At 50.5% G+C, this 25158-nt stretch overlaps 1 protein-coding gene across 2 annotated transcripts in view; it reads right to left on the bottom strand.

Moving 5' to 3' along the window:
* Nucleotides 1-25158, bottom strand: part of parp4 (poly (ADP-ribose) polymerase family, member 4) — a 341167-nt gene that overhangs the window by 147189 nt on the left and 168820 nt on the right. For both annotated transcript variants that reach the window (XM_072476809.1, XM_072476810.1), the window contains 2 exons: nucleotides 8349-8535; nucleotides 661-737 (listed from right to left, as the gene is read on the bottom strand). In XM_072476809.1, the coding sequence (XP_072332910.1) occupies nucleotides 661-737; nucleotides 8349-8535 (264 nt within the window). The remainder of the gene's footprint in view (nucleotides 1-660; nucleotides 738-8348; nucleotides 8536-25158) is intronic.

The following is a 25158-nucleotide window of genomic DNA, read 5'->3' as shown; positions in this document are numbered from 1 at the left end:
TTTCGCCCCCACAACCCAAAGATGTGCAGGCTAGATGGATTGGCCATGCTAAATTGCCCCTTAATTGGAAAAAATGAATTGGATACTCGCAATTTTAAAAAAAAGATGTGGTCTGCGATTTGACAGCACTTGCTGAACAATCCTGGGCGTGCAAATAACTACACTTAGAACCAATTTAAGATAACCAGTCAAACTAGTGACATGATTCATTTACACTTGCTCAAAATAACATACATTCATACGCCAGGACCTGTTCTCTGCAAACAAAAGAAATATGTTCAAGCCTTGAGCCTTTTTTGAACTACCAGGTAACCTGGGGAGCTTATAGTTAGTTCCCTGTTGCTTTCTAATTGCAACACTGTGGCTAACCATTTGCCAATCAATCAGCATGCCTTTTTCCTGTGCAACAAATTGTTGCGATCATTTGAAATCTGGTATTCATATCATTGACCTGATGAGTTCAAGACAAAAAACTTCAGTATATTCACGTTCTTACTATCAACTACTGTTGGTGACAAATCAGTAGGAAGGCAATTTACTTTCTGGTTAGCACATGCTCAGTGTTGTTTAATGGACTTCAAAAGATTAGTTAATCCGACTACTTTAATCTTTTAAATGTTAAAAAGAAAATAAAACACGGAGTACCCATGAAATGCCTACCAGAATAAATTTACGTGCAGCTTTTACTGCATCTTCAGAATTTCTTTGTTGTGAACAGTGAAAGAGTTCTTGGTAATCTAAAGTAGGAAAACAATAAAATAAGATTTTTATCGAATGCCAAACAGGACTCAGGAACATTTATTGCCACAGCAATGCCAGAAATCAATAAGGCATGGATATTATCATTCCAGTGCCCTTTTCCTGTTAAATTATTGGGGTCAACCTGCACTTCTTTTTCATTTAAACATTCTGTCTGTTCACAATTTTCTTCCTTCTCTCCTGAAGACATTAGATGGCTCACTGAGCCCAAACACCCTTCAATGCCATTGCCTTTTAAAAAATGTAAATGTAGAACAGTAAGTACCAAAGGACTTCGGTGGCACCACGTTCGAGTAAGATCTTGTCCTTATTCAATGTTTACACGAGTCACCAGCTCGTAATCTGGAGCAGAAACATATTGAACAATTGGTTCGGACATCACCTCTTCCCACCATACCCAGGTGAAAATTTTTACAGCAATTTAATTGCAGTGTTAATGTCAGCCTACTTGTGACACTAATAAAGATTATTATGATGAGCACTGAATCCAACTGTAGTATCCAACTTCTACCACTAGAAATCATCTAACATCACAGAAACTAGGGACTGAACTTTGTCGTCAATTTCAAAATAATTTGTTTCTAGTATTTTAAGTATTGTTTTAGATCTCAAGCAGCATTTTACATTTTCATAATATCAAAATGATTCCAAATTAAGTATAGTAGGTTCCCATGTGCCAAGTGGTCTGGTTGGGTACTGTCATAATTTAGCTTTGTATGGTGGTATGAAGTCAAACCAGCATGACATCACCAGTGTTCAGCTTGAATATGCTTACGAGTCTGACTGGGATGCACTCATAATCATTTACTAATCATACAACTTTAAATGATTTACAATCTCAAGCTATTATTACTTTTTACATCATAAAACATTTAAATAAAACGAAAATACTGCAGATTCTAGAAATCTGAAATAAAAAAGGAAATGCTGGGTAAACTCAGGAGGTTTGGCCGAATCTGTGGAGCGAAACAGGCTTTTAAAAAAAAAAAGTATTTTATTCCAAACTTATAGAAAAGGTTACAAAACAAACAATTCGGGAAGCGAACTCCCCAACACACAACTATACAATTTGTACAAATTTTCCCCCTTTTCACCCCCCCTACCTGACGAACAACTTCTTAAACACAGCCACAAACATACCACCATGAAACTCTCCGATGAACTCCATAATTCGTATTTGATCTTTTCCAGCTGAAGAAAGCCATAGAAGTCACCCAGCCAGGCTACCACCTCCGGTGGCGTTGCTGACAATCACTCCAATAAAATTCTTCGCTTGGCAATCAGAGACGCGAAGGTCACAATAATATTATGACGTCGGCTTTCCTCCCATACATTAGCTCCACTTCTCCGATATCCCAAACATCGCCACCAAAGGGTCCAGCTCAACATCCTCCCCCGCTATCCTTTTTTAAAATAAATTTAGAATGCCCAATTATTTTTTTCCAATTAAGGGGCAATTTAGCGTGGCCAATCCACCTACCCTGCACATGTTTGGGTTTTGAGGGCGAATCCCACGCAAACACAGGGAGAATGTGCCAACTCCACACTGACAGTGACCCAAAGCCGAGATTGAATCTGGGACCTCGGCGTCATGAGGCAACAATGCTAATCACTGCACCACCGTGCTGCCCCCTGCCCCACTATCCTTGTTAGCGCCGCGAACACTCCCGCCCAGAATCTCTCCAACTTTTCGCAACCCCAGAACATATGAACATGATTCGCTGGTCCCTGCCCACACTCATCTGCCACCCCCTGGAAGAACCCACTCATTTTTGCCCGAGTCATATGTGCCCTGAGTACCACCTTGAACTTTATCAGGCTCATCCTTGCACACAAGGAGGTCGCATTTACTCTTCGTAGCGCCTCAGTCCGTACTCCCCAGTTTATCTCCCCTCTCAGCTCCCCCTTCCACTTCTCCTTAATCTTCACCAGCTGCTCACTTTCCTGCTCTCCCAGCCATCCGTATATGTCCCCAATCTTATCCTCCCCTTCCACATCCGGAAGCAACAATCACTTCAAAAGGATGTACCTCGGCAATCTGGAGAGCTCTTTCCAAACCCTCCGCGCCAAGTCCCTTACCTGTAGGTACCTAAATTCACTTCCACTCGGGAGCTCTACCTCCTCCTTCAGTTCCTCTGTACTGGCAAACCCTTCTTCCAGAAACAAATCCCTCACCTTAACCAGCTGCACTACTCTCCACTTCCTATATATACCATCTATCCTCTCCCGCCTCGAAACCATTGTTTTCGCACAGCGGCGCCAGCACCAACATCCCTTCTATCCTGAAATGCCTCCTCAGCTGGTTCCAGAACTTTACTGTGGACTGCACCACCGAGCTCTCTGCGTATTTCCTTGGCGCCATTGGCAATGCCGCCGTCACCAGAGCCCTCAAGCTGGACCCCCTACAGGATTCTTCCTCCATCCTAACCCATTCTGCCCCCTCTCCTCCTCACCTTCTCCACGCTCACCACCCAGTAATAATGCAGCAGGTTCGACAACGCCAACCCTCCCTTCCGCCTCAGTCTCTGTAACAGGGTCCTCTTAACCCTTGGCACCTTCCCTGCCCATACGAAGTCGGAGAAAATCATATCCAGTTTTCAAAAGAAGGCCTTCGGTAAAAAGATAGGAAGTGTCTGGAATATGAACAGGAACCTCGGTAAAATGTTCATTTTCACCACTTAGACCCTCCCAGTCAGAGTCAAGTGCAGCATGTCCTACCTCTTCAGATCCTCCCGGACCTCCTCCACCAGTTTTGTTAGATTCCATTTATGTAGTATCGCCCACTCCCTCGCTACTTGAGTCCCCGGATATCTAAACCTGTCTTTGGCCACCTTGAATGGCAACCCCCCTCGGTCGGTGCGCCAACCCAGCTTGTTCACCGGGAACACTTCACTTTTTCCTATGTTTCGCTTATATCCCAAGAACACTGCGAACTTCCCCAACAGACCCATGATCCTCTCCATTCTCCCCAGCGGGTCCAATACATACAATAGTATGTCATAGAATCTACAGTACAGAAGGAGGCTATTCGGCCTATCGAGTCTGCACCGGTCCTTGGAAAAAGCACCCTAGTTCATCCCACGCCTTCACTGTATCCCCAAACCTAGTAACCCCACCTAAACGTTTTGGATGCTGAGGGGCAATTTAACATGACCAATCCACCTAACCTGCACATCTTTGGACTGTGGGAGGAAACCGGAGGAAATCCACACAGACACGAGGAGAAATTACAAACTCCACAGTCACCCGAGGCCGGAATTGAACCAGGGACCCTGGACCTGTGAGGCAGCAGTGCTAACCAATGTGCCACTGCGCCGCCCTGCGTATAGCCGCACCCGATGCTCCCTTTGGTCCCTCGTAATCCCTTGCCACTCTGTCAACCCCCTAAAAGCCATTGCCAGAGGTTCGATAGCTAGTGCAAAAAGCAACAGCTACAGCGGACACCCTGCCTTGTTTCCCTGTCCAGTTCAAAGTTTTGTGAGCCCATATCGTTGGTCCGCATACTTACCACCGGTGCCACGTATAACATGCCACAAACTTCGGCCCAAACCCGAACTTTCCCAGGACCTCAAACAGGTACCACCATTCTACCTGGTCAAATGCCTTCTCTGCATCCATGGACACCACCACTTCCAGTACTTGAGCTTTCGATGGGGTCATGATCACGGGTAACAGTCTCGTTATATTACTAGAAAGCTGCCTGGCCTTTACAAAGCCTGTTTAGTCCTCCGCAACCACACCTGGGACACAATCTTCCATAGTTCCCGCAACCAACTTAGCCAGCACTTTCACATCCATATTTAACAGTGATGTGGACCTATGCGACCCACATTCCAACGGGTCCTTCCCCTTTTTTGGTATTAACGTGATTGTTGCCTGCATCATCGTCTCCGGCAGCTCCCCCTTCTCCAGTGTCTCATTAAACACCCCCAAGAGATGTGATGCCAGGTCCATTGCAAACTCCGCTGGGTAACCATCGAGCCTCGGGGCCTTCATATCCCTTATACTATCCAATACCTCCCTCAGCCCCAAGAGCTCCTCTAGCGCCTGCCTCTTCTCTTCCTCCAACTGTGGAAACTCCAGTTCATCTCAAAACCATCCCATGTCCCCCTCTTCACCCCCCCGGGTCCACCCTTTACAACTCCTTATAATAATCCCTCATTTATCTTCCCCGGCTCAGACACCATCTCCCCTGCTTCAGCCGTACCTTCACTATTTTTCTGGATGCAGCCTGCCTCCGTAGCTGATACACTAATATTCGACTCACCTTCTCCCCATATTCGTACTGCAGTCCCCTTGCCCTATGCAGCTGTCCAACCGCCCTCCCCGTCGTCAACCTATCGAATTGCCCCTGCAACCTTATCCTCCCCACCAATCCCTCCGTGGTGGGCACCTTTGAGTAGTCCCTATCTACCTCAACTATCTTGTTCATTAACCGTTCATACTCCTCCCTCCTTTCACTATCCGCATGTGCCTTGAATGAGATAATCTCCCCTCGGACCACTGCTTTTAGTGCTTCCCAAGATGTGGCCGACGACACCTCCCGTTTTGGTTCAATTCTACATAATCTTTAATCACAGCCTGCACTTTATCACAAAACCCTCTGTCCGCCAACAACCCCAAATCGAGCCTCCAACCCGGCCTCTGCTCCCATCCTGATCAAAGCTGAATCTCGAACCAATGGGGCGCATAGTCCAAGATTACTATTCCGGGTACTCTGCCCCGTCCACCCCAACCAAAACCTCCCGGCTCACTACAAAAAAGTTGATTCTTGAATACACCCTATAAACAGGTGAGAAAAAGGGAATACTCCCTTCCCCCTCGGTTCTTGAAGTGCCACAGATCCATCATACCCATCTTTTCCATAAACCCTCTCAGCTCCTTTGCCGTTCGTATCCTGCCCATTGACCTGGGTCTTGATCTATCTACCCTCGGCTCTAGATACAATTGAAATTTCCTCCCATAATCAACTAGTGCGCCAAGTCCGGGGTCGTTGCCAGCAACCCCCTCATAAAACCTACATCGTCCCAATTCAGTGCAAACACATTCACCAGTACCACCGAAGTCCCCTCCAATACCCCATATCACATATCTCCCATTTAGGTCCCTCACTTCCTCTGCGCTCACAAATCCTGTTTTCTTGCTCATCAAAACGGCCAGCCCCTGTGACTTTGAATCAAACCTCGAGTGGAAAACCTGACCCACCCATCCCTTTCTCAGCCTAAACTGGTCCTTCACGCGGAGGTGCGTCTCACACAGAAAGACCACCCTGGCTTTTAAACTCCTGAGGTGTGCAAAGACCCAAGATCTTTTCACCAGTCCGTTGAACCCTCGCATGTTCCATGTTATCAGCCTTAACAGGGGTTTGCACTTCTATTTCCCTCTACCATCCGCCATCCTCCCCTTTCGGCTCTACCCGCATTAATTTCACCCTGTACCTGGCCCATCCAAGATAGCCCCTTTCTCTGCCCCTGACCATGCTTCTTCTCCAACCTCACTGCTTCGCATCTCCCCCACTCTGCCCTGCTCCACCCCATCTCACGCCCCTACAGACACCTCTCTCGGCCTTCTCCCCACCTCACTTCCATTCACCAGCCTTACCTGCCAGCGTGGCAACTCCTGCCCAAAGGCTCCGCCTACTCACCCCCACCCCACCTCCACCCTCATCTCTTTCTTCGATGAAGAATGCTCGCCACAGAACTCCCCCTCCCTCACCCAAACAAAGACTCATCTTGAACCACAGGTCACCTCCCCCAAAGACAAACAAAAAAGAACACAGCCACAGGCGGAGGGGCAGCAATCCCCTTACAAACGTTTCACCCCTGCTACCCTTTGTCAACCCAACAGAAAAAAGAAAACCCTCCAAATCAGATAAAAGAAAATAGACCATCTCCCTCCAACCACTGCTCTACCCATATTCTCCATTACTCCAGAGTGCCAGCACCTCCGTCTCCCAAAAATGTTCAGTTCCCCAGTTTATACTCCTTGATAAAGTCATTGGCCGCTTCTGGGTCTCAAATAGTACTCTCGGCCTTCTTTAGCCACCCACAGCTTTGCCACGTAGAGCATCCCAAACCTGGAGCGGGATTCTCTGAAAATGGGGCTATGTCCCCACGCCGTCGGGAAAACCGGTGCCAATGACTCCGGCGTCAATGGCCCCCCAAGGTGAGGAATTCTCACCTTTCTAGGGGGCTAGTTTGCCGCCAGAGTCGTCCCCGCTGCTCCAGCCGGCTGGGGGGCCAGTGTGAGTTTGTGCATGCGTGGAACAGCTGACGTGATCTCGCGCATGCGCGGACCGGCCGGCGTATTTCCGCACGTGTGCAGACCGGCCGATGTATTTCCATGCATGCGCGGGGGGTTCTCTTCTCCGCGTCGGCCCCTGGGCAATATGGCGGAGCCCTACAGGGGCCCGGCGTGGAGGAAAAGAAGGCCCCCACGGAAACAGCCGGCCGGCCGATCAGTAGGCCCTGATCACGGGCCAGGCCACCGTGGGGTCCCAGTGTCAGATCCCCCCCCCACCCCCCCCACCCCCAGGACCGCCCCTGCATACTCACCTGCCAGGTCACGCCATGCGTGAGGTGAGTAATTCACGCCGACGGGACTGTCAAAAACTGGACGGCCACTCGACCCATCGGGACCCTGAGAACCGCCGGGGAGGCCGCAACGGTCCCCGACTGCCGTGGCAGGAATCCCTGCGCCGCCTGAAATATTGCGCCAGAGAACAGGGTAGGCGGCGTCTCCCCCCCGGGATTCTCCGACCCGGCGGGGGGTCGGAGAATCCCGGCCCTGATCTGCAGTCGATATAGCACCACCTTGGCCCTGTTGAATTCCCCACGCCGTTTTGGCAGTTCAACTCCAATATCCTGATATATTCAGACCTTGCTCCTCTCCCATTCGCAGTTCTGCATCTCCCTGGCCGAGCCATTTTTACACCCTCCCGATCGAGCCCTTCTGGGGTGCCACAGCCTCTTTGATGGCCTTTGAGCGATCCTCCTGCATCTCCTTCCTCTGCTGGTGGAACATTGCCCTGATGACGGCCATCAACTGTTCCATCTGGGGCCTTCCAATTTGCATTGACCCTTCCCCCTCTGCCATCTTTCCAATAGCTGCTGCACCACATGTTTCTTCCAATTCCTTGGCCATATCTTTCACCTTCTTCTGCCGGGTTTGGTAATCAGCAGACATGCCACTCCCGGGGAACGTCTCCTCCGACCCTCAAGTTACATTTTTCTGTTGAAGTTACACCCGTTTTGGGTAAAAAGAGCTCTTTTCTATGCCTTCAACTAGGAGCTGCCCTGTGCGCGACCACTCACACCATTGCCGTCACCGGAAGTCGGAGAGAAACAGGCTTAATGTTTCAGATCTAAATGATCCTTCTACAGAAAGGTAGAAATGTACAGAATATTACAGTTGGAAAGGGAGTGGAAGAGGTGGGGCAGAATAGAAGACCAGAGATAGGTTGGGCCAAAGGAGAACATGATAAAACAGAAAAACGGAAATCCCGTCGGAGAGAAGAGCAGTATTATGTATTCTAAAAATTTTAAATATCATATCACAATGAAATAAGGATGATAAATTGTTTTGCAAACCTGTGCCAAAGGTAATTACATTGAACCTGCAGGTGGTTGGAAGGTATCGGAGAAGAAGAAGTGCTACCTTCTTGGCCTGTTCAAGAGCTAAGCCCCTCATGGAGTAGGAACAATCCAAGCAAATGATGGCCTCACAGTCAGAGAGAGTGCCCACATCAAATTCTGGATAGAACGCCAGCATACAGGCCTACAAGAAAACATAATAAGATAACTTGGTTTCAGCAAGATATACAAGCTTTAATAAATAAACATTTTCCAACTTTATACAGAAAATAAATAGAGCAAGTTTCACGCCAAACAATCAACAGAAGTTGTTACCGTGGCGAATGCAAAAAATTGGATGGGGCTTTTAATGGATGCAAATCTAACAAGATAGTACTATTTGCATATTACCCAATAGAGAACTTACTGTAATTATTCATTTGTAGCATTTAGCTGAACACTGCATATTTAGATTAGAGGACACACTTTTGATATACAAAACACATTGATAGAAAGGGTATCAGTCTCCCTTGGCGGTGTGTAAGCAGCAACATCCAGGCATCTCATGTTACTCATAATCAGGGCTCGGTGAAAGAACCGATCCAGTCTGGTCTTTTAGGTTCACGCAGGTTTATTGTAAGACATTTTCTCATAGCAACTAACCCACAAGAAGCTCTCACCCCAAATTGTTCCAGCTGTCTGCATTTATAGGATAATCAATGTCACATATTTAACTGGCATGGTAGCACAGTGGTTATCACTGTTGTTTCACAGCGCCAGGGTACCAGGTTCGATTCCCGGCTTTGGTCACTGTCTGTGCGGAGTCTGCACGTCCTCCCTGTGTGTGTGTGGGTTTCCTCCGGGTGCTCCGGTTTCCTCCCACAAGTCCCGAAAGACGTGCTTGTTAGGTGAATTGGACATTCTGAATTCTCCCTCTGTGTACCCAAACAGGCGCCGGAGTGTGGCGACTAGGGGCTTTTCACAGTAACTTCATTGCAGTGTTAATGTAAGCCTACTTGTGACAATAAAGATTATTATTATTAGCAATTCACTTAACAATGTAACTATCACATACAGTGATTGACATCTCATCTGTGTGGATAATCTTTTAGAAAAGCAGAAAGGAAGCATGCAGTCGGGCAAGGCCCCGGGGCGGACGGCTATCCTGTAGAATTCTACAAGAAATTTTCGGAACTGTTGAGTCCACTCCTGCTAAGGACCTTCAATGAGGCTAAAGAAAGAGGAACCCCCCCCCCAACAATGTCACAGGCTTCGATTTCACTCATCCTCAAACGGGAGAAATGTGGGTCCTATAGACAGATATCGCTCTTGAACGTGGACGCCAAATTTCTGGCCAAGATTTTGGCTGCTAGAATTGAGGACTGTGTCCCAGGTGTGATAGGGGAGGATCAGACAAGGCTTCGTTAAGGGCAGTCAATTGAACTCTAATGTACGGAGGCTCCTAAACATTATTGTGATGCCCTCAGAGGGAGGGGAGGCAGAAGTAGTGGCTGCGCTGGATGCAGAGAAAGTCGTTGACCGGGTGGAATTGGAGTACCTGTGGGAAACGCTAAGAAGGTTTGGATTCGGTGAGGGATTCATAGAGTGGGTCCAGCTACTTTATCAGGCACACGTAGCAAGTGTATTCACGAACAGGGTGAGGTTGGAATACTTTAGGTTCCATCGAGGGACGAGGCAGGGGTGCCCCCTCTCCCCATTATTATCCGCCCTTGCAATAGAGCCATTGGCCATAGCGCTGCGGGCTTCAAAGAACTGGTAGGGGTTGGTTCGGGGGGTGGGGGGGGGGGGGGGGGGGGGGGGGGGGGGGTGGGGGGGTGGGGTAAGGAGCATCATGTCTCGCTCTATGCGGATGGTTTGCTCCTATACATTTCGGACCCAGTTGAGGGGATGGGGGAGGTCATGCAGCTTTTAGAACATAAGAACATAAAAACTAGGAGCAGGAGTAGGCCATCTGGCCCCTCGAGCCTGCTCCACCATTCAATGAGATCATGGCTGATCTTTTGTGGACTCAGCTCCACTTTCTGGCCCAAATACCATAACCCTTAATCCCTTTATTCTTCAAAAATCTATCTATCTTTATCTTTTTAAAAAAATATATATTTTATTCAAATTTTTTTCCGGCCAAACAAAACAGTACAAAAATGTTTCCCTTTTTACAACAATAAAACAATATAAATAATAGTGACCGTTTTTTAACAAATAAATAAATAATATATAAACTAAATGGCAATTGCCATAACAAAATATTAACTCTCCCAAATAATAAAGTCAAACAAGCCAATATACATGTCCAAGTAAAAATATCCATACAAAAACACTCCTGAGGACCCACCCGAGCCTCCCCCCCCTCCCCCGAGCCTCCACCCCCCCCCCCCCCCCCCCCCCGAGCCGAGCCCCCCCCCCCCCCGCCCCCGAGCCCCCCCCCCCGAGCCTCTCCCCCCCCGGGTGCTGCTGCTACTTTCCCAGTTCCTGTTCTGCGAGATAGTCAATGAACGGTTGCCACTGCCTGGTGAACCATTGAGCCGACCTCTTAGTGCGAACTTTATCCGTTCCAGTTTTATAAACCCTGCCATGTCATTTATCCAGGCCTCCACGCCCGGGTGTTTAGCTTCCTTCCACATTAACAATATCCTTCGCTGGGCTACTAGGGACGCAAAGGCCAAAACATTAGCCTCTCTCGCCTCCTGCACTCCCGGCTCTTCTGCAACCCCGAATATAGCCAACCCCTAGCTTGGCTCGACCCGGACCCTCACCACCTTCAAAAGCACATTTGCCACCCCCACCCAGAACCCATGCAGTGCCGAGCATGACCAAAACATGTGGGTGTGTTCGCTGGCTTCTCGCGCATCTCCCGCACCTATCCTCTACCCCGAAAAATTTACTGAGCCTTGCTCCAGTCATGTGCGCCCTGTGCAAGACCTTGAATTGTATCAGGCTAAGCCTGGCACACGAGGACGAAGAGTTTACCCTGCGTAGGGCATCTGCCCACAGCCCCTCTTCGATCTCTTCCCCCAGCTCTCTTCCCATTTTCCCTTCAGCTCATCCACCATGATCTCCCCCTCGTCTCTCATTTCCCTGTATATATCTGACACCCTACCATCCCCCACCCATGTTCCTGAGATCACTCTATCTTGAGTCTCCTGCATCGGGAGCTGCGGAAATTCCCTCACCTGTTGCCTCACAAAAGCCCTCAATTGCATATACCGAAATGCATTCCCCTGGGGCAACCCGTATTCTTCCGTCAGCGCTCCAGACTCGCAAACGTCCCGTCTAGGAACAGATCCCTCAGTTGCACTATCCCTGCTCTCTGCCATGTTCTAAATCCCCCATCTATTCTCCCCGGGACAAACCTATGATTATTCCTTATCGGGGACCGCACCGAGGCACCCGTCATTCCCTCATGCCGTCTCCACTGCCCCCAAATTTTCAGCGTTGCCACCACCACTGGACTTGTGGTGTATTTCTTCGGGGAGAACGGCAACGGCGCCGTCACCAATGCTTGTAGGCTGGTTCCTTTACAGGACGCCATTTCCAGTCTCTTCCACGCCGCTCCCTCCCCTTCTACCATCCACTTACACACCATTGAGATATTGGCGGCCCAATAATAATTCATTAAGCTCGGCAGTGCCAGTCCCCCCCTATCCCTGCTAGGCTGCAAAACCCCCCTCCTCACTCTCGGGGTCTTCCCAGCCCACACAAAGCTCATAACACTCTTCTCAATTTTTTTTGAAAAAAGCCCTCGGAACCATCACCGGGAGGAACTGGAACACATAAAGAAATCTCGGGAGGACTACCATTTTGACCGCCTGCACCCTACCCACCAGTGACCGGGACACCATGTCCCATCTCTTAAAATCCTTCTCCATCTGTTCCACCAATCGTGTTAAATTAAGCCTATGTAGGGTTCCCCAGCTCCTGGCTATCTGGATCCCTAAGTACCGGAAATCTCTTATTACCCTCCTCAGCGGTAAATCATCTATTCCCCTGCTCTGCTCCCCCGGATGCACCACAAACAACTCACTCTTCCCCATATTCAATTTGTACCCCGAAAATTCCCCAAACTCCCTGAGTGTCCGCATTATCTCAGGCATCCCCTCCACTGGGTCCGCAACATACAGCAATAGATCATCTGCATACAATGATACCCGGTGTTCTTCTCCTCCCCTGAGTACTCCCCTCCACTTCCTAGAGCCCCTCAGTGCTATGGCCAGCGGCTCAATTGCCAATGCAAACAGTAACGGAGACAGGGGACACCCCTGTCTTGTCCCTTTATAAAGACGGAAGTAGTCGGACCTTTGCCTGTTCGTGATCACACTTGCCACCGGGGCCCTATATAGCAGCTGTACCCATCCGATAAACCCCTCTCCAAAACCAAATCTCCTCAACACTTCCCATAGGTAGTCCCACTCCACTCTGTCAAATGCTGTCTCAGCGTCCATCGCCACCACTATCTCCGCCTCCCCCTCCGGCGGGGACATCATCATCACCCCTAGCAGCCTCCGTATATTCGTGTTCAGCTGTCTCCCCTTAACGAACCCAGTTTGATCCTCGTGGACCATCCCCGGGACCCAATCCTCTATCCTTGTCGCCATCACCTTGGCCAGGAGCTTAGCATCTACGTTCAGGAGGGACATAGGCCTGTAAGACCCGCACTGCAGCGGGTCTTTTTCCTTCTTTAAGAGTAACGATATCGTCGCCTCCGACATAGTCGGGGGCAACTTCCCCCTTTCCCTGGCCTCATTAAAGGTTCTCGTCAGAAGCGGGGCCAGTAGGTCCATGTATTTCCTATAAAATTCCACCGGGAACCCATCCGGTCCCGGGGCCTTCCCTGCCTGCATGCTCCCAATCCCCTTTACCACCTCCTCCACCTCAATCCGTGCTCCCAGTCCCGCCCTCTCCTGCTTTTCCACCTTCGGGAATTCCAGCTGATCTAGGAAATGCATCATTCCCTCCTTCCCTTCCGGGGGCTGAGCCTTATACAGCCTCTCGTAGAATGCCTTAAACACCCCGTTCACCCTCTCCGCTCCCCGTTCCATCTCACCTTCCTCATACCTCACCCCACCTATCTCCCTCGCCGCTCCCCTCTTCCTCAGTTGTTGGGCCAGTAACCGGCTCGCCTTCTCTCCATACTCATACTGTACTCCCTGTGCCCTCCTCCACTGTGCTTCTGCCTTGCCCGTGGTCAGCAGGTCAAATTCCATATGTAGCCTTTGTCTTTCCCTGTACAGTCCCTCCTCCGGAGCCTCTGCATATTGCCTGTCTACCCTCAGAAGTTCTCTCAACAGTCGCTCCCTTTCTTTGCTCTCTTGCTTCCCTTTATGGGCCCTTATGGATATCAGTTCCCCTCTGACCACCGCCTTCAGCGCCTCCCAGACCACTCCCACCTGGACCTCTCCATTATCATTAAGCTCCAGGTACCTTTTGATACACCCCCTCACCCTTAGACATACCCCCTCATCCGCCAACAACCCCATATCCAATCTCCAGAGTGGGTGCTGCTCCTTTTCCTCTCCTACCTCCAGATCTACCCTATGTGGAGCGTGTTCCGAAATGGCTATGGCCATGTACTCCGTCCCTGTCACCTTCGGAATCAGTGCCCTTCCCAGGACAAAAAAGTCTATCCGTGAATACACCTTGTGAACATGGGAGAAAAATGAAATCTCCAGGGGTCTACTCCTCCCATCTGCTCCATGAAGTCCTTAAGCACCTTGGCCGCTGCCGGCCTCCTCCCGATCTTAGACCTAGACCGGTCCAGCCCTGGATCAAGCACCGTATTGAAGTCTCCCCCATTACCAGCTTTCCCGCCTCCAGTTCCGGGATACGCCCCAGCATACGCTTCATGAAGTTTGCATCATCCCAGTTCGGGGCGTATACGTTCACCAGAACCACCGACTCCCCTTGCAATCTGCCACTCACCATCACGTATCTACCCCCACTGTCCGCCACTATGATCTTTGCCTCAAACAGTACCCGTTTCCCCACTAAAATAGCCACCCCCCTATTCTTCGCATCTAAGCCCGAATGGAACACCTGCCCCACCCATCCTTTACGTAGTCTGACCTGATCTGCCAGTTTCAGGTACGTCTCCTGCAACATGACCACATCCGCCTTTAAGTTCTTTAGGTGTGCGAGTACCCGTGCCCTTTTAATCGGCCCATTCTGCCCTCTCACGTTCCACGTGATCAGCCGGGTTGGGGGGCTCTTTAACCCCCCCCCACCCATGTCGACTAGCCATCCCCTTTTCTAACCCAGCTCCTGACCCGGTTCCCACGTACCCGTATATCCCACCGACGGTGCTCTCCCGTCCCGACCACCCCGCCCCATAACAGCTCCCCCTTCCTCTTAGCAGCAGCAACCCAGTTAACTCCCCCCCCCTCCGCTAGATCCCTTTCTAGTGTAGTTGCACCCCCCCATGTTGCTCCCAGAAGTCAGCAACTCTGGCTGACCTCGGCTTCCCCCGTTTGTCCTCGGCCCTCATTGTGCGAGGCCCCCTCCTTCCTGCACCCCGTTCCCGCCACAATTACCATAGCGCGGGAGCAAAGCCCGCATTTCCCACTCGGCCCCGCCCCTGATGGCGCAGTTCCCTTCTCCTTCCCCTTTCCTTCCCACCGGCGCTCACAGTTCCCCATACTCCCCCCCCCCACAGGGGGAAAAGAGAAAAGTTACAAAATTGAAAAATTCCCCCCCCCCCCCCCCCGCTTCCTCGTCCCACATAAACACCCCACCACTTTATTACAGAAGCTTTTTCTCTCGCCAGACTATTCCAGCTTCTCGTCCACAATGAATGTCCACGCCTCTTCTGCCATCTCAAAGTAGTGCTGCTTCCCTTGGTGTGTAACCCACAGTCTCGCCGGTGGCAACATTCCAAATTTAACCTTCTTTTTGTGGAGCACCGCCTTGGCCCGGTTGAAACTTGCCCTCCTTCTCGCCACCTCCGCACTCCAATCCTGGTACACGCGGATTACCGCGTTCTCCCACCTGCTGCTCCGAGTTTTCTTCGCCCATCTTAGAACCAATTCTCGGTCATTGTAGCGGTGAAACCTCACCACTATGGCTCGAGGTATTTCTCCTGCCTTTGGTCTTCGCGCCAGAACTCGATAAGCTCCCTCCACCTCCAAAGGGCCTGTCGGGGCCTCCGATCGCATTAGCGAGTGAAGCATCGTGCTCACATATGCCCCGACGTCCGCCCCCTCTGTGCCTTCAGGAAGACATAAGACTCTTAAATTCTTCCTCCTCGAGTTATTCTCCAGGGCTTCCAACCTCTCCACACACCTTTTGTGCTGTGCCTCATGCGTCTCTGTCTTTACCACCAGGCCCTGTATTTCATCCTCATTCTCCACAGCCTTTGCCTTCACGACCCGAAGCTCCAACTCCTGGGTCCTCTGCGCCTCCTTTAGCCCTTCAATCGCCTGTAGCATCGGGGCCAACACCTCCTTCTTCAGCTCTTCCACACAGCGCCGCAGGAACTCTTGTTGCTCTGGGCCCCATACCGAACAGCCACCTTCCAACGCTATCTTGCTTCGAGCTTCCCTTCCTTGCCGCTGCTCCAGTGGATCCACTGCAATCCGGCCGCTATCCTCTCCTTTATCCATATTTATCCGGGGGGATTCCCTCCTATTTCACCGCACAATGATTTTGGCCGTTAAAAATTGCCGTTGGGGCTCCTAATAAGAGCCCAAAAGTCCGTTTCAACGGGAGGTGCCGAAACGTGCGACTTAGCTGGTCATCGCCGCACCCGGAAGTCATCTATCTTTATCTTTTTTTTTTATTAAATATTTTATTGAAAATTTTTGGTCAACCAACACAGTACATTGTGCATCCTTTACACAATATTATAACAACACAAATAACAATGACCTATTTTATAAACAAAAAATGATTAAATAATAAATAACAAAAATGAAAACTAGCCCTAATTGGCAACTGCCTTGTCACAAGTAACACTCTCCAAAAATATAATTTAACAGTCCAATATATAATTATCTGTAGCAACGACCTATACATACTATACAGTATATATTAACAACCCTGAGAGTCCTTCTGGTTCCTCCCCCCCCCCCCACCCCTCCCCCCCCCCTCCCCCCCCCCGATCCTGGGCTGCTGCTGCTGCCTTCTTTTTCCCATTCCGTCTATCTTTCTGCGAGGTATTCGACGAACGGTTGCCACCGCCTGGTGAACCCTTGAGCCGACCACCTTAGGACGAACTTAATCCGCTCTAGCTTTATAAACCCCGTCATGTCATTTATCCAGGACTCCACCCCCGGGGGCTTGGCTTCTTTCCACATTAGCAATATCCTGCGCCGGGCTACTAGGGACGCAAAGGCCAAAACATTGGCCTCTCTCGCCTCCTGCACTCCCGGCTCTTGTGCAATCCCAAATATAGCCAACCCCCAGCTTGGTTCGACCCGGACTCCTACTACCTTTGAAAGCACCTTTGTCACCCCCATCCAAAACCCCTGTAGTGCCGGGCATGACCAAAACATATGGGTATGATTCGCTGGGCTTCTCGAGCACCTCGCACACCTATCCTCCACCCCAAAAAATTTACTGAGCCGTGCTCCAGTCATATGTGCCCTGTGTAATACCTTAAACTGAATCAGGCTTAGCCTGGCACACGAGGACGACGAGTTTACCCTGCTTAGGGCATCTGCCCACAGCCCCTCCTCGATCTCCTCCCCCAGCTCTTCTTCCCATTTCCCTTTTAGTTCATCTACCATAGTCTCCCCTTCGTCCCTCATTTCCCTATATATATCTGACACCTTACCATCCCCCACCCATGTCTTTGAGATCACTCTGTCCTGCACCTCTTGTGTCGGGAGCTGCGGGAATTCCCTCACCTGTTGCCTCGCAAAAGCCCTCAGTTGCATATACCTGAATGCATTCCCTTGGGGCAACCCATATTTCTCGGTCAGCGCTCCCAGACTCGCGAACTTCCCATCCACAAACAGATCTTTCAGTTGCGTTATTCCTGCTCTTTGCCAGATTCCATATCCCCCATCCATTCCCCCCGGGGCAAACCTATGGTTGTTTCTTATCGGGGACCCCCCCAAGGCTCCAGTCTTTCCCCTATGCCGTCTCCACTGTCCCCAAATCTTCAGTGTAGCCACCACCACCGGGCTTGTGGTGTAGTTCCTCGGTGAGAACGGCAATGGGGCTGTCACCATAGCCTGTAGGCTAGTCCCCCTACAGGACGCCCTCTCCAATCTCTTCCACGCCGCTCCCTCCTCCTCTCCCATCCACTTACTCACCATTGAAATATTAGCGGCCCAATAATACTCACTTAGGCTCGGTAGTGCCAGCCCCCCCCTATCCCTGCTACGCTGTAAGAATCCCTTCCTCACTCTCGGGGTCTTCCCGGCCCACACAAAACCCATGATGCTCTTTTCAATCCTTTTAAAAAAAGCCTTCGTAATCACCACCGGGAGGCACTGAAACACAAAGAGGAATCTCGGGAGGACCACCATCTTAACCGCCTGCACCCTCCCTGCCATTGACAGGGATACCATATCCCATCTCTTGAAATCCTCCTCCATCTGTTCCACCAACCGCGTTAAATTTAACCGATGCAATGTGCCCCAATTCTTAGCTATCTGGATCCCCAGGTAACGAAAGTCCCTTGTTACCTTCCTCAACGGTAGGTCCTCTATTTCTCTACTCTGCTCCCCTGGATACATCACAAACAACTCACTTTTCCCCATGTTCAATTTATACCCTGAAAAATCCCCAAACTCCCCAAGTATCCGCATTATTTCTGGCATCCCCTCCGCCGGGTCCGCCACGTATAGTAGCAAATCGTCCGCATACAAAGATACACGGTGCTCTTCTCCTCCCCTAAGTACTCCCCTCCACTTCTTGGAACCCCTTAACGCTATCGCCAGGGGCTCAATCGCCAGTGCAAACAATAATGGGGACAGAGGGCATCCCTGCCTCTATAGAGCCGAAAATATGCAGATCCCCGTCCATTCGTGACCACGCTCGCCACTGGGGCCCTATACAACAGCTGCACCCATCTAACATACCCATCTCCAAAGCCAAATCTCCTCAACACCTCCCACAAATAATCCCACTCCACTCTATCAAATGCTTTCTCGGCATCCATCGCCACTACTATCTCCGTTTCTCCCTCTGGTGGGGCCATCATCATTACCCCTAACAACCTCCGTATATTCGTGTTCAGCTGTCTCCCCTTCACAAACCCAGTTTGGTCCTCGTGGACCACCCCCGGGACACATTCCTCTATTCTCATTGCCATTACCTTGGCCAGGACCTTGGCATCTACATTTAGGAGGGAAATAGGTCTATAGGACCCGCATTGTAGCGGGTCCTTTTCCTTCTTTAAGAGAAGCGATATCGTTGCTTCAGACATAGTCGGGGGCAGTTGTCCCCTTTCCTTTGCCTCATTAAAGGTCCTCGTCAGTACCGGGGCGAGCAAGTCCACATATTTTCTATAGAATTCGACTGGGAATCCATCCGGTCCCGGGGCCTTTCCCGCCTGCATGCTCCTAATTCCTTTCACCACTTCTTCTACCTCGATCTGTGCTCCCAGTCCCACCCTTTCCTGCTCTTCCACCTTGGGAAATTCCAGCCGATCCAAGAAGCCCATCATTCTCTCCCTCCCATCCGGGGGTTGAGCTTCATATAATTTTTTATAAAATGTCTTGAACGCTCCATTCACTCTCTCCGCTCCCCGCTCCATCTCTCCTTCCTCATCCCTCACTCCCCCTATTTCCCTCGCTGCTCCCCTTTTCCTCAATTGGTGTGCCAGCAACCTGCTCGCCTTCTCCCCATATTCGTACTGTACACCCTGTGCCTTCCTCCATTGTGCCTCTGCAGTGCCTGTAGTCAGCAAGTCACATTCTACATGTAGCCTTTGCCTTTCCCTGTACAGTCCCTCCTCCGGTGCTTCCGCATATTGTCTGTCCACCCTCAAAAGTTCTTGCAGCAACTGCTCCCGTTCCTTACTCTCCTGCTTCCCTTTATGTGCCCTTATTGATATCAGCTCCCCTCTAACCACCGCCTTCAACGCCTCCCAGACCACTCCCACCTGGACCTCCCCATTATCATTGAGTTCCAAGTACTTTTCAATGCACCCCCTCACCCTTAGACACACCCCCTCATCTGCCATTAGTCCCATGTCCATTCTCCAGGGTGGGCGCCCTCCTGTTTCCTCCCCTATCTCCAAGTCCACCCAGTGTGGAGCGTGATCCGAAATGGCTATAGCCGTATACTCCGTTCCCCTCACCTTCGGGATCAATGCCCTACCCAGCACAAAAAAGTCTATTCGCGAGTAGACTTTATGGACATAGGAGAAAAACGAGAACTCCTTACTCCTAGGTCTGCTAAATCTCCACGGGTCTACACCTCCCATCTGCTCCATAAAATCTTTAAGTACCTTGGCTGCTGCCGGCCTCCTTCCAGTCCTGGACTTCGACCTATCCAGCCCTGGTTCCATCACCGTATTAAAATCTCCCCCCATTATCAGCTTTCCCATCTCTAGGTCCGGAATGCGTCCTAGCATCCGCCTCATAAAATTGGCATCATCCCAGTTCGGGGCATATACGTTTACCAAAACCAGCGTCTCCCCCTGTAGTTTGCCACTCACCATCACGTATCTGCCCCCGTTATCCGCCACTATAGCCTTTGCCTCGAACATTACCCGCTTCCCCACTAATATAGCCACCCTCCTGTTTTTCGCATCTAGCCCCGAATGGAACACCTGCCCCACCCATCCTTTGCGTAGCCTAACCTGGTCTATCAGTTTCAGGTGCGTTTCCTGTAACATAACCACATCTGCCTTAAGTTTCTTAAGGTGTGCGAGTACCCGTGCCCTCTTTATCGGCCCGTTCAGCCCTCTCACGTTCCACGTGATCAGCCGAGTTGGGGGGCTTCCTACCCCCCCCTTGTCGATTAGCCATCACCTTTTTCCAGCTCCTCACCCGGTTCCCACGCAGCTGTATCTCCCCCAGGCGGTGCCCCCCCGCCCATCCTCTCCCATACCAGCTCCCCCCTCTCCCCAGCAGCAGCAACCCAGTAATTCCCCCCTCCCACCCCCCCCGCTAGATCCCCCGCTAGCGTAATTACTCCCCCCATGTTGCTCCCAGAAGTCAGCAAACTCTGGCTGACCTCGGCTTCCCCCCGTGACCTCGGCTCGCACCGTGCGACGCCCCCCTCCTTCCTGCTTCTCTATTCCCGCCATGATTATCATAGTGCGGGAACCAAGCCCGCGCTTCTCCCTTGGCCCCGCCCCCAATGGCCAACGCCCCATCTCCTCCACCTCCCCTCCTCCCCCCATCACCACCTGTGGGAGAGAGAAAAGTTACCACATCGCAGGATTAGTACATAAAACCCCTCTTTGCCCCCCACATTCGCCCCACCACTTTGTTCGAACGTTCTTTTTAATAACCCGCTCATTCCAGTTTCTCTTCCACAATAAAAGTCCACGCTTCATCCGCCGTCTCAAAGTAGTGGTGCCTCCTCGATATGTGACCCACAGTCTTGCCGGTTGCAGCATTCCAAATTTTATCTTCTTTTTATGAAGCACCGCCTTGGCCCGATTAAAGCTCGCCCTCCTTCTCGCCACCTCCGCACTCCAGTCTTGATAAACGCGGATCACCGCGTTCTCCCATTTACTGCTCCGAGTTTTCTTCGCCCATCTAAGGACCATTTCTCTATCCTTAAAACGGAGGAATCTCACCACTAAGGCTCTGGGAATTTCTCCTGCTCTCGGTCCTCGCGCCATCACTCGGTATGCTCCCTCCACCTCCAACGGACCCGCCGGGGCCTCCGCTCCCATTAACGAGTGCAGCATCGTGCTCACATATGCCCCGACGTCAGCTCCCTCCACACCTTCAGGAAGACCAGGAATCCTCAGGTTGTTCCTCCTTGCGTTGTTTTCCAGTGCCTCCAACCTTTCCACACATCGTTTCTGATGTGCCTCCTGCGTCTCCGTCTTCACCACCAGGCCCTGTATATCGTCCTCATTCTCGGCTGCCTTTGCCTTCACGACCCGAAGCTCCCGCTCCTGGGTCTTTTGTTCCTCCTTTAGCCCTTCGATCGCCTGTAGTATCGGGGCCAACAGCTCTTTCTTCATTTCCTTTTTGATCTCTTCCACACAGCATTTCAAGAACTCTTGTTGTTCAGGGCCCCATGTTAAACTGCCACCTTCAGACGCCATCTTGGTTTTTGCTTGCCTTCCTTGCCGCTGTTCTAAAGGATCCACTGCAATCTGGCCACTTCCCTCTCCTTTTTCCATCCGTATCCAGGGGGGATTCCCTTCTGGTTTACCGCACAGTGTTTTTAGCCGTCAAAATTGCCGTTGGGGCTCCTATCAAGAGCCCAAAAGTCCGTTTCACAGGGAGCTGCCGAAACGTGCGACTCAGCTGGTCATCGCCGCACCCGGAAGTCCCATCTATCTTTATCTTAAAGACATTTAATGAAGGAGCCTCTACTGCTTCACTGGGCAAGGAATTCCATAGATTCACAACCCTTTGGGTGAAGAAGTTCCTCCTAAACTCAGTCCTAAATCTACTTCCCCTTATTTTGAGGCTATGCCCCCTAGTTCTGCTTTCACCCGCCAGTGGAAACAACCTTTTGAGGGACTTCGGCACTTTTTCGGGGTACAAATTAAACAAGAAGAAAAGCGAGATGTTCGTGATCCAAACTAAAGGGCAGGAGAAGAGACTGGGAGAGCTTCCGCTTAAGATGGTGGAGAAGAGCTTTCGGTACCTAGGTATACAAGTGGCTCGAAACTGGGATGCCCTCCACAAGCTTAATTTATCCCGGTTGATAGAGCAGATGGAGGGGGACTTCAAAAGGTGGGACATGCTCTCGCTTTCTTGAGCGGGGAGGGTGCAGACTGTTAAGATGACGGTCCACCCCAGATTTCTGTTCGTCTTCCAGTGCCTTCCCATCTTATCATAGAATTTACAGCGCAGAAGGAGGCCATTCGGCCCATCGAGTCTGCACCAGCTCTTGGAAAGAGCACCCTACCCAAGGTCAACACCTCCACCCTATCCCCACAACCCAGTAACCCCACCCAACACTAAGGGCAATTTTGGACACTAAGGGCAATTTATCATGGCCAATCCACCTAACCTACACATCTTTGGACTGTGGGAGGAAACCGGAGCACCCGGAGGAAACCCACGCACACACGGGGAGGATGTGCAGACTCCGCACAGACAGTGACCCAAGCCAGGAATCGAACCTGGGACCCTGGAGCTGTGAAGCAATTGTGCTATCCACAATGCTACCGTGCTGCCCCTGAATCTTCATTCTTAAGTCCTTCTTTAAGCGCGTGAACAAGATCATCTCAGGATTTGTATGGGCAAATAAGACCCCGCGAGTAAAGAGACTGTATCTGGAGCGCAGTTGGGGGGGGGGTGCTGGCGCTGCCGAATTTGTGCAGCTACTATTGGGCGGCAAACATAGCCATGATTAGGAAATGGGTATGGGGGGTGGAGTCGGCATGGGAGCGGTTAGAGGCGTCCTCATGCAAAGGCACCAGCTTAGGAGCACTAGTAACGGCACCTCTGCTGTTCTCGCCGGCGCGCTACTCCTCAAGTCCGGTGGTGGCGGCGGCATTAAGGATCTGGGGTCAGTGGAGAAGACACAGGGGGGTGGAAGGAGCCTCAGTTTGGACCCCGATACGCAACAATTACAGATTTGTCCCAGGCAAGATAGATGGAGGGTTTCAAAGCTTGCATAGGGCAGGTATTAAAAGGATGGGGGACCTGTTCATAGACGGGACTTTTCCCAGCTTGAAAGCGCTGAAGGAGAAATTCAATTTGCCCCCCTGGAAATGCTTTCAGATACCTTCAGGTAGGCACCTTTCTTAAAAAACAGGTGGTGACATTTCCGTTGCTACCCCCACGCAGGATACAAGATAGGGTGGTCTCCGGCACCTAGGTAGGGGAGGGGAAGGTGTTGGACATCTACCAGGAACTACAGGAGGCGGAGGAAGCCCCAGTGGGGGAGCTTAAGGGCAAGTGGGAGGGGGAGCTAGGCGGGGAGCTGGATGCGGGCCTGTGGGCGGATGCTCTAAACAGGGTTAATTCCTCATCATGTGCCAAGCTTAGCTTAATCCAGTTTAAGGTGGTCCACCGGGCACACATGATGGCAACCAGAATGAGCAAGTTCTTTGGGGTTGAGGATAGATGTGCGAGGTGTCCGGGAAGCCCAGCAGTCCATGTCCATATGTTCTGGCATTCCCAGCTCTTAAGGGATTCTGGCAGGGATTTTAATGTGGAGGGACTAAGCCCCCGAGTGTAGAGACCTGGATTGGTGACATGGCTGGGTTTCTCAGTCTTGAGAAAATAAAGTTTGCCTTGAGAGGGTCCATGATGGGGATCTCTCGGAGGTGGCAGCCGTTCCTCAACTTTCTAGAAGAGCATTGAAATGTCAGCAGCAGCAGCATTCCGGGACGGGGGGGCAAAAATTATGTTTTAATAAAAATCTGAATAAAAATAATTAAAAAAAGAAAAGAAAAGCAGAAAGGACTAGAATTCTAGGTTTGGGCTCAAACAGTGGTCAAAACTGATTTATGTGCTATTGATAGACATGAGAAAGCGAACCCCACGTCTGTAGACTAGGTTAACAAAGAGCATCCTAAAAACAAGGAAGGGAATGGGGCCAAGGATGATTCTTTGAGAAATATCCAAGATGGGGCAGCACGGTAGCATTGTGGATAGCACAATTGCTTCACAGCTCCAGGGTCCCAGGATCGATTCCGGCTTGGGTCATTGTCTGTGCGGACTCTGCACACCCTCCCCGTGTACGCGCGGGTTTCCTCCGGGTGCTCAGGTTTCCTCCCACAGTCCAAAGATGTGCAGGTTAGGTGGATTGGCCATGATAAATTGCCCTTAGTGTCCAAAATTGCCCTTAGTGTTGGGTGGGGTTACTGGGTTATGGGGATAGGGTGGAGGTGTTGACCTTGGGTAGGGTGCTCTTTCCAAGAGCTGGTGCAGACTTGATGGGCCGAATGGCCTCCTTCTGCACTGTAAATTCTATGATTCTATGATAGTCCACAGTGGGAACAGAAGCCACTGCTTTAGATGCTCTGATTATAATTAGACAGACAAGAGTAGAATTAAACAGGAGCAGTCAACTGAACTGGATAACAGAAGAGAGGAGTTGCAGGTTACTGATCTAGTGCAGACAGAGTAAAAAGGACAAAATTAGAAACCTCCCCATAGTCAGAGAGAATGGTATTCATGACTTTGGTTAGGGCTATTTCAGTCCTGTGGAAGAGGTTAAAACTCAAGTGAAGAGATTCAAACAGGGAGCTGTGGGATAGTTGGGCATGGATATGTTCCAAGGATGTAGAGAGGAAAAGGAAGTTGGAATTGTGGCAGCACTTGGCTCTGAAATCATATGAAACCACATAGATCTTTCAGGAGAAAACCTGCAGCCCTGGGCTGTACAAATGACTATTGTGGCAGCGTCGAAGGTCAAGGGTGTTTTTTTAAATAAGTGATGATGTTGGTTTTGAAAGGAAGGACAACAGTTTTAATGTCAGCTAGCATGGTGGCAAGAGTGGAAGTTGGGTGATAAGTGTATCAATGGGATTGTGTTTTGTTACAGATGCAAAGTTTTAATACGATGATCATGTTTTGGATGGTCTCTTTAATTCAATGTAAAATGGAGTAATGAAGAGGGTGATGTGATCTGCTACAGGTTCTGCATGACAACAAACGTGTGTGACTTGGTTACCATAGGAACTAGAGACCCCAGCCAGATGTTCTTGAAAAACACATGGCAGGCTTAACACCTGATTACAAAGGCAGAAGCATAAGTTTTTGTTATTGCA

Source organism: Scyliorhinus torazame, chromosome 15 (assembly GCF_047496885.1).
Source record: "Scyliorhinus torazame isolate Kashiwa2021f chromosome 15, sScyTor2.1, whole genome shotgun sequence".
Taxonomy (NCBI): Eukaryota; Metazoa; Chordata; class Chondrichthyes; order Carcharhiniformes; family Scyliorhinidae; genus Scyliorhinus; species Scyliorhinus torazame.
This window is presented reverse-complemented; position numbering and strand designations above follow the sequence as displayed.